Below are 13024 nucleotides of genomic sequence, written 5' to 3' on the forward strand. Positions count from 1 at the left end.
GTGTCTGGTTGGTTCTAAATTAAAATGTTGCTTATATTACACCCAGTATGGCTGCCTCAGTCCCTAATTTGAAAACTTATCACTCAAGAATATTGGAGATGGCTTCAACACTCAGCAGTTAAAAAGAAGAAATGGTTTCATATTGAATTCCTAGAAATTCTTTTTGGACAGTAGAGTGTTAGTCCTTTAAAAGGACTCTTGTTTTTATTAACACATTTTAAATTTATTGATATTATTCACTTTTTCTTTCTTTTTTTTTCACCAAAGAGGGCCTCATGGGAGTGTAGTTCTTGTAGTAGGTGAGCTACACTCTATAAAAAAAGTTTAGTAGTAGTAGTAATCTTCCAACATAGATACATACTTTCACAAGAAGATAGATGGACAGTGCAGTTTAACTGTTTGTTTTCTAGTGTTGGTCAGAGACAGCTGGTGTGCCTAGCTCGTACACTGCTCCACAAGACTAGTATCTTAGTGCTTGATGAAGCTACAGCAGCCGTTGACATGGAAACCGATGACCTCATCCAGAAAACAATACGTACCGAGTTCAGAGGGTGCACCATCCTTACAATTGCACACAGGCTTAACACCATCATGGACTATGACAAGTATGTACTGTAAAGTGGGATATTATCACTGTACCAAAGTCTCATAATTCTGATCTTAAGTTTTGGATAATTTAATTTTTTGCTGCTTTTGACTGAGCATTATTTTTTCTCAGCTTTAATTTATAATATTTATCATTTTAATAAATTTCTGTGTTTGTTTCATCTTGATGCCTGCTATATTGGTTGCATATTTAATGAAGTTTCTTATCGTTGGATAAATACCCTAGCACCGATAATAGCTAGATTACATGAAACCATTATGGAGTGCTTAGCTCGATTAGTCCATGTCTCTGACATCACTTAGCCAGTGAGTGATGTGAAAGACAATTGCCACATGAAAAATTTATGTACCGTAATGCCACTTCAAACAATGGAGAACACTTGCTGGCATATATTGTGTAAATCCAAGAATCATTGGAAATATGTGGCTTGCAGAAGGTTGAGAGCTTAATTATATATCTTCAAGCTAATTAAATCATTCCTAGGTATTATTGTGCTCATTTTGTCTCTGTTTAGTGATATTGATCCAATACTTTTGTCATTGCCAGTTTAATACTAGCTTTGAAATTTTAGAGAAGAGTGGTATAGGAAAAATGCTTTCCAAAGAGAGTAAACGGGTCAGGTGAGGGGTAATAATTTCTTGTATATAGACAAGTAATTAATGTGACAATCCCACCAATTAAGTCCCTCATTTTCAAGGACCCTTGATTAAGGCTGGCAGTGTTGGTAGGGAACAACATATGGACTTTTCAATAGAGACATTTAGCTTTGCTGTCACCTTTTTAATATAATTCAAATGTTGCCAGCAGAATGAATCAAACATGGTCAGCAAAGTAAATCAGGCTTCATCAGTAGATTGAATCAAGTTATCATGTAGTGAATCAAATGTCAGAAGAGTGAATCAAATGTAAGCACTGTAAATCATGTCATTATGGAGTGAATCAAATGTTGGCAGATTGAATCAAGTCATCATGGAATGAATCAGCAGTGTGAATCAAATACCAGCAGATTGAATCGTATCATGGAGTGAATCAAATGTCAGCAGAGTTAATCAGATGTCAGCATTGTGAATCAAACATCATCATCAGAGTAAATCTAACATATTTGCAGACTGACTCAAACATTGTCAGTTTAGTGAATAAAATGTTGTCAGCAGAGTGAATCAGACAATGTCAACAGAGTGAATCAGACAATGTCAACAGAATGAATCAGTGTCAGCAGAGTGAATCAGTGTCAGCAGAATGAATCAGGCCATGTCAGCGGAGTGAATCAGACAATGTCAGCAGATTGAATCAAATTCAGGACTTTGAGTCAAATCAGTGGCTCAAGCTACCATGAGATATAAAGTTTATAAATAGACTTAAATATAAAAGAACTTGACAAATCCAGATCATAAATAGACATAAAAATAAAAAACTGAAATTTAGACCTTACGTTGATTTAAATTATAAAAAAACTGACAAATTCAGACTATAGACTTCTCAATACAAAATAAATTGTTGAATCCAGACCATAGACTCTTCAGTAAAAAAAGAACCTGTTGAATCCAGACCATAGACCTTTCAATACAATAGAACCTGTTGAATACAGACCATAGACTCTTCAATACAAATGAACCTTTTGAATCCAGACCATAGACTCTTCAGTGAAAAATAAATAACAAATAATAATAATAATAATGAGGACTTTGTAAATTAGAAAACAGAAAGCATGCTGAAAATATTTAAGGCAAGGAAACATTATTATTTAAATCTGTTCTTGCAATAAAAATAGATGAGTTTTAAGAGCGCTCTTGAATGCAATCACTCTGTCTTTGTGTCTGAATTCATTGGGAAATTCGTTCCACATTGCTGGGCCCTGGTATGCAAAAGAACGTTGTCCATATGACTTCATTTTCATAGTGGTAATAATGAGGATACGAGCGTCAGAAGAGGAGCATAAGTATCTTGCTGGTGTGTACACATGGGTGAGGTCGGATAGGTATGTTGGACTGGAGCCCAGCAGTGAAATGTAGCACAGAGAACAAATTTTGTGTTTGATTCTGGATCTAATGGATAGCCAGTATAGGGTACAGAGCAGTGTGCTCTGATTGTAATACTCTAAGGATGGTCCAAGCAGCTGTGTTTTGAATATTTTGAAGTTTCTGGAGTAGATATTGAGATGAACCAAACAGTATTGAGATACAATAGTCCAGTCTTGATAGTACTAAGGAACACACAAGTTTTTTAGTGACATCAACTGAAAGATAATTGTGAATGGAGCTGATGCCTCTCAGCTCAAGATATACAGCCTTGCATATGTTCATGACATGTTGGTGCAATGAGAGAGAACTGTCGAGAGTAACACTTATGTTTCGTACTGTGTGAATTTAACATTGGTGTTGCTGATATTTATTGTTTGAGGTAAAGGATGTGAATGAGAAAGTCTTTGTGTTGTGATCAGAATGGCTTCAGTTGTATCATCATTCATCTGCAGCTTGTTACATGTCATCCATGATTTCACATCAGAAATGCACCTCTCTACACCTTGGAAGGTAGCATCGACTTCAGCTGGGTGGCTAGATTTGTATATTTGGGTGTCATCAGCATACAATTGGTGAGACACTGGATGATGCTTTATGACACTTGAGAGGGGCTGAGTCTATAGAATGAAGAGAACAGACCCCTGTGGAACATCACAAGATAAATCAACTGGGCTCGAGTGTATTTCATTTACAGACACAATTTGTGTCCTGTTGACCAAGTAGGACTTGAACCACAGTAAGGCTGTATCGTAAATGCCAAATACATGCTGGAGGCGGTGAAGTAATATATCGTGGTCTATTGTGTCAAATGTTGCAGACAAGTCAAGGAGGGTGAGGACTTTAATCTTTCCACTATCCAAAGCAGAGATAAGGTCATTAACTAGTTTCAGAAGAGTAGTTTCAGTACTGTGGCAAGGGCAATTTGCAGATTGTACATTGCTAAAAAAGACTGTTTGAACTCAGATGAGATACAAGTTGGGATAGAACAACTTTTTCTAAGATTTCTTACATGAATGGGAGATCAGAAACTGGATGGTAGTTCTTTAAATTGTTATGGTTGAGTGCTGGTTTCTTCAGCAGAGGCTTTACAATGGCAGTTTTGAAAAATAACATCAGTTAGTGAAGGCAATATTGGATCAAAGCACTCAAGCAGTAGTGATGTCGGAATCGGATCAAGTTTACATGACTTTGTTGCACTCTTTATCATGATTGTATGTACTAAATCCATAGAGACAGGTTCAAATGTTGCTAACAGTTGCTGCTGAAATTCTGTATCACAACTGTATGGTGATGATGAGTCAGTTGGAATTGTGTTGTTAAGCTTATCCCTAATGGTTTATTCAAAGGGCAAAACCAATGACCCTAATGACACTATAATGTAAGTAATGGGCAAAAGAACATATTGAATCATGACAATCTTGAGTACAAAATAAATTGTTCCATGAATAGATTTTTCAGTAAAACAAAGCCTGTTACATTCACGCCATAAATGGACTTAAAAAGAACATGTCAAACCCAGACCATAATGGACTTCAATACAAAAGAACCTGTCAAATCCACACCATACATGGACTTAAGTTCAAGAAACCCTGTCTTTTCCAGACAAGACACTTTAATCCTAAAGACCATGTCTAATCCAGACCATAAATAGACCTCATACAGTATAATCTGTGTAGTCCAGACCATTAATAAACTTGAATACAGTGCATTAGTCCAATCCTAAAAATACATATCCTAGTTCTGCCTCACATCTGTTATTAAATAATATTTACTGGTCCACCTATTCTATAATGTAGCAAGCAAACCACAGTAATAACTCAAACGACACTACAATAAATGTAATGGGCAAATCAATGACCCTAAAAACACTATAATACAAAAAAGGGCAAAATAATGACCCTAATGTAACTATAATACATGTAATGGGCAAATCAATGACCCTAATGACACTGTAATACAAGTAAAGGGCAAATCAATGACCCTAATGACACTGTAATACAAGTAAAGGGCAAATCAATGACCCTAATGACACTGTAATACAAGTAAAGGCAAATCAATGACCCTAATGACACTATAATAAATGTAATGGGCAAATCAATGACCCTAATGACACTGTAATACAAGTAAAGGCAAATCAATGACCCTAATGACACTATAATAAATGTAATGGGCAAATCAATGACCCTAATAACACTGTAATACAAAAAAGGGCAAATAAATGACCCTAATGATGCTATAATAAATGTAATGGGCAAGTCAATGACCCTAATGACACTGTAATACAAGTAAAGGGCAAATCAATGACACTGTAATACAAGTAAAGGACACATTAATGACCCTAATGACACTACAATACAAGGGCAAATCAATTACCCTAATGACACTGTAATACAAGTAAAGGGCAAATCAATGACCCTAATGACACTACAGTACAAGTAAAGGCAAATCAATGACCCTAATGACACTGTAATACAAGGAAAGGGCAAATCAGTTGCCCTAATGACACTACAATACAAGTAAAGGGCAAAACCAATGACACTGCAATATGAGCAAAGGGCAAAACCAATTAATTTAATGACACTGTAAAGGGCAAAATCAATTACCCTAATGACACTAATACAAGCAAAGGGCAAAACCAGTGACCCTAATGACTCTGTAATATAATTAAAGGGCAATACTAATGACACTATAATGCAAGTAAAGGGCAAAACCAATTTAATGACACTGTAATACAAGTAATGGGCAAACCAGTGACCCTAATGACACTATATTACAAGTAATAGGCAAAACCAGTGACCCTAATGAAACTATAATACAAGCAAAGGGCCAAACCAATTAAGCTGATGACACTGTAATACAAGTAAAAGGAAAAATTGATGACCCTAATGACTCTGTAATAAAAGTAATGGGCAAAACAATGACCCAAATAAAATGCAAAACCAATGTCCCTAATGACTCTGTAACACAAGTAAAGGGCAAAACAATGACCCTAATGACACTGTAATACAAAGAAAGGGCAAAGCATCTTAGTGCAGGGCTATGTGGGTCACAAGCCTATTTCCACCTCAAGCCCTTTGTTAGCCTTGTCATCAGTGTATTAAATACATGGCATAATCATGGTTCACTATCTGATCTAAGGTGGGTTGTTGCCAGAATTTTTGTATTGCATTTATTTTGTCTTTTTATTTGGCACCAGCCTAAGGAAGACTTGAGCTTTTTATGACCTGGAGGTCATATATATTTCTGATATAGTCTTGGAATATATGCTCATGTCATCAAGTTCTTGAACAAGTTTGATAATGAGCAATACAAACATGTAGTAGTGATGTGAATTTGCATTTGATTGGCTGAGCTTGGTACCACTTTGGAAGTCATAATTCTTATCTGATTATTATCAAACAAGGAATTTACAGGCTTACATATTCAAGATCTTGGATGACTTCAATAATGAGCAAGATCGATGCATGTTAATATGATCTTGTATCTGATTGGCCAAGTTTGTTATTTATCAGGAAATCATGTTTTTGATATGACTTTGATCAAACTTTGATATATAGGTTTCTCTCATGATGATTTCACATGTCTGATAATGTGTATGACCCGTGCATATTAATGATGTGATCTTGCATGTGATTGGCTGAGCTTGTTATCACTCTGAAAGCTATCTGTGATTTAATTTGGATCAGGCTTGGAAAATAGGCTTTTGTCATCAAGATATATAATATGATTTGTTATAATCAAGAGCTATGCATATTAATGAGGTGATCTTGCATGTGATAGGCTGAGCTTGTTATCACTCCAAAGGTTATGTGATTTAATCTGAATCAGACTTGTAGGCTTATGTCATCCAAATATATAACATGATTTATTATGATCAAGAGCTATGCATATTAATGAGATGATCTTGCATATAATTGACTGAGATTTTCACCGTTTGAGAAACTATTTCTGACCTGGTTCTAATCAACATTGGTAAGTAGTATAATATTGTCAAGATGTTGGGAGATTTTTATTTTGAGTGAGGCCTAAACATCAGATTGCAAGTTTTGTTACGGTATTCTTGAGATGTTGGGTAGAATTTTGATCAGAATTGGTAAATAGGTCTAGGGCATCAATATCTTGTTTGATAATGATTTTTATACACATTAATGATGTGAACATACATCTTATTGACTTGTCAAAATTGCATTGATCTTGAATTATCTGCAATGGAGTCAGCAAATCAAAAGTAAGTTTTCATTCAGGTATTCAGGAGATAAATTTTGAATAGATTTGAACACACTAATATATTAATTTATGATATGGCATATAAGAGTGCTGTTATACTGAGGAGCTTTATTGTGAGGGTTCACTGTATTGTTTTCATTACAATAATGTAACCCATATATGACATTTCCCTCACTTAGTGATTCTGTTTTGTATTTTTTTTTTCTACAGGATCATGGTGCTGGACAAGGGGCTGATAAAGGAGTTTGACTTTCCAGGGAATCTACTGAAAAATCCAGACTCAATTTTCTTCAGCATGGCACGTGATGCCAACTTAATCTAGGAGCATGTCAGTCCAATGCAGATGAATAGGAATTGAACAAATCATTATGTTCCTCAATATCACTGTAACAATTTGCTTAGTATTCCTTCTAGGATACAACCAGAGGACCAAACAAACAAATTTGTCAAAAAGTAAGGGATGAGGTTATTATGAAAGATATCATTAGCAAATATTTGCAAAACTTGTTAAATATGGGGTGAGTTTATCGTCAATCATGGACTTATCATGGGATTAATATAGTACAAACTTCAACCTTAATCATGGACTCTTTAATTAGATTAATACAGTACACACTTAACCTTAATCATGGACTTTTTAATTAGATTAATACAGTACACACTTCAACCTTAGTCATGGACTTTTTAATTAGATTAATACAGTACACACTTAACCTTAATCATGGACTTTTTAATTAGATTAATACAGTACACACTTCAACCTTTGGTTTATGCAGAAATATTTGATGCAACAGGGCACAAAATGTAAAGAAATACGATATGAATTTCTGCATGTTGTATAAAGAAATTTATCAAGGTGTCCAAAGTCCTTCCAGGTAGGGTTTTAGCTAAAAGCCACGATACTACAGGAAGTGTTTATGCAATAATCCACTTGTGGCTGACTGTGTTAGTGGTCAATAATTTAATATGTCACTGATAAGCATCTATAAGACTTTAATGTGTAATAGTTGTTGATATGTCAGTTATTAAAATCTACAAACCTGGATAAATGACATTTAATGAGATGGCATTATTTAACTTTGTACAGAGTTTAAATTTTTTTTTAAAGTTTACTATTCTCATGATTTTACTGCAGAATAATCAAAAATGATACTGCAAGAGAAGAACAGATGGTCAAAAATGATACTGCAAGAGAAGAACAGATGGTCAAAAATGATAGAGGAGCAACATAGTATAGTCAAAACTGTCATAGTTGTCACCTCTGGAAAGTGAGAAATGTGGTCTCTGAAGGCAGATGATTGCTTACTATGTTTTTCTTCACTGTCTTGGTCTTTGGGACTTTCCCAAACTGGATATTTATTATAAGTGATCGCTTAGTACAGGTGACCATTGAATTAGGTTTGACGGTATAATGAAATTTCTATGAATTTACATTATTAAATAAAGGGCATTTGTAGATAAATATTTCATCTCATGGGTCCTTTTTTTTAAAAGCATAACTGATTATTTTTGTTTTCCATAACTAATTTCATCATAGTAAATAAACCTTGATGTATAGACAGGTTTTCTGTTGAATACTAGAGAATATAATAAAATATAAATAAAACGTAAACAAATTCTATACATTAAAATTAATACGTGAATTAGTAAATATAATTAATTTATTTGGTACTTGGAATTCTTTTTTGTGTATATTTTTTTATTTATTTACATGAATGGGTATGTTTCTAATGTGGTTTTTACCATGTGAGACTTGCAGAACATTGATATCCCATTTTTAAAAGTAAAAACATTTAATTTAGTTTATGGTTTATTGGTTTTACCATTCAATAAGCAAGCTTTTTTAAAGTCAAAACATCATTTTACATTTTATACCGACATTAATTTGACTTGATTGTGCTCTAGTTACATAATTATAATAGTATGACCAGTAACTAGGCTACAGCTACTGTACCAACCAGGTCACCAAAACATTCAAGACTGAGACTTGAATTTACTCAAAACTTGATGATCATACATCTCCAAACTTGTTAATGATAATTACATTAATATTTTCAACTTCATTCCAGGACATAGAGTGAATTAATGAAAGGATCATTCCGTACAATAAAAGCAATAGTTATTAGTGAAGATAACAATATCACAGGTGTGGATTGTCCAGCACATAAAGTCACTATGGTTAAGATATTCCAGTTAGTCCATGCATGAATAATGTACTTCAACACAGGTGTTCTTCCAGAACAGTGGTCTTTCAAGACAGGTTTTGCTTTAATAATACAAGGGTATAACAATTTTTGTTTTATAATTGTGAATCAAGAGCAATATAGCGTTGCAGTATGGTATCACTGAATGTGGAGAGCAGGTATTACAATGCTCTCATTTTAATGACAAGGTTATTGCAATAGCTCTTGTTAACCTCATTGTATTTACCTTATTTTTTTCTTCTGCATTGTTATTATTATTATTATTATACTTTTCTGTGCAAAGTATTACACTATGTAAATTCAATCATATCACAACAGCATAGAATTGACACATTCATGAGTTTTTTGTTGTTGTGTTAAATATTTTTAGACTTAAAAAAGACTGCCAAGAATATCAGAATCACATGGACATTTGTTTACAAAGAATCTTATAATCACTTGGCTATAAGGTGTAATATTTTAACATATTTTTAAGGTCTGATTTGTAGCTTATTTCTGTTTTTATGTTTTTGTTAGAGAAAACAGGGTACCTTTTACTTTCATGTTAGTCAAATTGTTCAACCACAGTCAAAAGAAATGCAAGCTTTTTTTAAGGGTAAGATTGCATTGCACATAGACAGGGATTCATAGATGGAAAAATATCCCTTTCTGGCACATTTATGAATGTAATGTACATTCTGATTGGTCAAAAAGCAAGGATTTGCACTAGTAAAAAATGACAATATACCACTGAAAACTTTGAAGCAAATTCTTACATCATCACTCACCTGTGATGTAACATGACATAAATATCCATTTTCAGCAGTTTTAGGACACAGTAGTCCTAGGTGTTTTAGAGGGGATGATAGTAATGTTTGAGAACTGGAGATGTTAATGATGGCTTTGCTGATACCTTGTGGGTAAACCTCATATTTGTGACATTAACACCATCAGTAACAACCTCAAAACCACTTAAACAAAACATTTCTAATTGAGAACATTTTTGTATTGTGAAAAAGCAAGATATAATGGTAACTTTTTTTGTCTTGATAGTAACATTACATTAACATTTTTTGCTATAACCTAACTTTCTTTTTTGCAGATATATATTTGCACAGTATATCAGTGTATTTTTACCATTTCCAACTGAATCAAGTGTCTCCATCTTGTTCTTGACAATGAAGAACTTGGTGAGAATGTGTAAAATAAAACTCTGTCTAGTTTGTAAATCACATATTCTACCTCGAAACACTGACCATATAATAATTCATTAATGAGCTTTTTGCCTCTTACCAAAACATGGGCTGGGTCAGATACTTTTACAAAGGGGGTGGAGGATGGAACTAAAACTGCAGAAGGAAATCCTGGAAATCCATTTTTAAAACTTAGTTTTCTCAAAAGTATGTAGCCTTTTGAATTCTTGGAGAGACTGAATGCAAAATTAAAAATTGAAACTTTTTGTTTCTAAAAATTGAAATTGTACCATAATAAATCATAGCAATAAACTAAAAGAAAATGTTCAAGCAGTTATTACATACCACCTAATGAAATCACATCCATTCTGCATGTTGCTGTTCATTGCCAGAACTCCATTTTGTGTGTTGCTGTCCATTGACAGAACTCCTGTTCTGTTTATTTCTGATGTGATCTTAAGAAAAGTATCTTCGAGGAAATTATAACACATCAAGACACATTTTTTATGATTCACCTGTTAAGAAGATTCTGTAGTCATTAACAAATACAAAATGTATGAATTGCAAGGTACACATCTGGCAATTGATACTGGATACTCAATGATACTGTATCATTTTCGATACTTTTCTCTATTTTGATCCCCATTTGGGTACAAATACATACATGAATTTAGTGCAATACAAGCCTGCTTTTGTACACTTGAAAAATTATTGTTTTGTAAATTTATTGTTCTGACCCTTGGTTAATGTAAAAAGCTGTTTTTTTCAACACAAAATGTTTCACCGGGAAAGATTCATGATGAATTTTTGACGCGGGAAACTCTCTCATCTTGTTAGATGCTGTGTATACACATATTGCTCACTCAACTGAAGAGATCATACAGGTGAAAATGCCAGCACATCATGTCCCATAGACATGAAAATGCCAGCACATCATGCCCCATAGACATAAAAATGCCAGCACATCATACCCTATTGACATAAAAATGCCAGTACATCATGCCCCATAGAAATGGAAATGCCAGCACATCATGCCCATGCCCCATAGACATGAAAATGCCAGCACATCATGCCCCATAGATATGAAAATGCCAGTACTTCATGCCATATAGACATGAAAATGCCAGTATGTCATGCCCCATAGACATAAAAATGCCACTACATCATGCCCCATATACATGAAAATGCCAGCACATCATGCCTATGCCCCATATACATGAAAATGCCAGCACATCATGCCCATGCCCCACAGACATGAAAATGCCAGCACATCATGTGCCATAGACATGAAAATGCCAGTACATCATGCCATATAGACATGAAAATGCCAGTACATCATGCCATATAGACATGAAAATGCCAGTACATCATGCCATATAGACATGAAAATGCCAGTACATCATGACAAATAGGCATGAAAATGCCAGTACATCATGCCCCATAGAAATGAAAATGCCAGCACATCATGCCCATGCCCCATAGACATGAAATGCCAGCACATCATGCCCATACACATGAAAATGCCAGTACATCATGTCCACATAGACATGAAAATGCCAGTACATCATGCCCACAACGACATGAAAATGCCTGTACATCATGCCCCATAGACATAAAAATGTTGAGCATAAAAAATTAAACTTGGACTAAAAATCCTAAAATATGAAAAATGGAGCAGATTGTTTAGTAAACAACTTTAAAACACAGCTTGTATGTTAAGATACTTATAATAAGATAATCCCATATTTTTTGTGAAAGACATTGCCCAGAGAAAATTTACTGGAGATCAGAAACAAACAGAGTTCAGATGCCATGGTTTTTAAAAGGTAGTAACCTTTCAGGTTTGCTCAATCTCACCAAGTTCAGAAAGCCAGTGTTATAAAAAAAAATCTTTGATCATGTGTGCCATTTCAGTTATTAAGGCAGCAGTTAGGAACCATTTCATGCGTGCCTTTTTTTCGGTGTTTTGTACTGTATTATTTTTTTTTTTTACTATGGTCTTGGCTTTCATGGCCTTTTTATGCATTTGTAGTTTTAATAAAATAATATCTATTTTTTTACAACTGGATTGATCATTGTTCCGTTTTTATTTTCTCGGAGGAAGTCCATGAAATTCTTATGTAATTCCATTTATATGTTAGTGTCCTGACTGAGAATCCATGAAATGTTTATATAATCCTATTCAAATATTACTGGCCTGACTGAAAGCACATGAAATTCCATTCAAATGTTGTTGGCCTGAGATTCCCTCTCTCAGACCAACAACATTTGAATGGAATTTCATGTGCTCCCTGTCCATTAAATTCTTAAGTAATTCCATTCAAACAGAGGGAGTCTGTGAAATGTTTAATTCCATTCAAATATTACTTGCCTGACTGATGGAGTCCATGAAATGTACAAGTATTCAAATATTACTTGCCCGACTGATGGAGTCCATAAAATGTTTAAGTAAATCATTTTAAATGTTACTGGCATTATTATGAATCAGTAGCTGAAAATTTATGATAATGAAGAGAGAAATCCATACAATGGCAGTCCGAAAATGACTAATTTACTCCAACGATAAAACAGTGAACATTTTCCCTCGAAGACTGATTGAATATATACTATACACAATAAAGGATCTTTTGGGATTTTCCCACTAGCTACCTTTGGTCTACATCAAGATCCATGGATCCACAAGGTAAAAAATAATTTTTTTACAATCCCCTGGAAAGTCACTGATAATTTATTGACCATTAAAATCTTTTGGGACATTTTTCTCCAGCTACTCTACCTTTGTGGTCTAAATTA

At 34.2% G+C, this 13024-nt stretch overlaps 1 protein-coding gene across 2 annotated transcripts in view; it reads left to right on the plus strand.

Moving 5' to 3' along the window:
• LOC149796005 (ATP-binding cassette sub-family C member 1-like) overlaps window positions 1–12299 on the plus strand; it is a 155144-nt gene extending 142845 nt beyond the window's left edge. For both annotated transcript variants that reach the window (XM_089965927.1, XM_089965926.1), the window contains 2 exons: window positions 411–605; window positions 7066–12299. In XM_089965927.1, the coding sequence (XP_089822053.1) occupies window positions 411–605; window positions 7066–7177 (307 nt within the window). In that variant the 3' untranslated portion in view covers window positions 7178–12299. The remainder of the gene's footprint in view (window positions 1–410; window positions 606–7065) is intronic.
• Window positions 12300–13024: the final 725 nt, after the last annotated feature.

This window comes from Sinohyriopsis cumingii, chromosome 7, assembly GCF_028554795.1.
Source record: "Sinohyriopsis cumingii isolate HCF-2022 chromosome 7, ASM2855479v2, whole genome shotgun sequence".
Classification (NCBI taxonomy): domain Eukaryota; kingdom Metazoa; phylum Mollusca; class Bivalvia; order Unionida; family Unionidae; genus Sinohyriopsis; species Sinohyriopsis cumingii.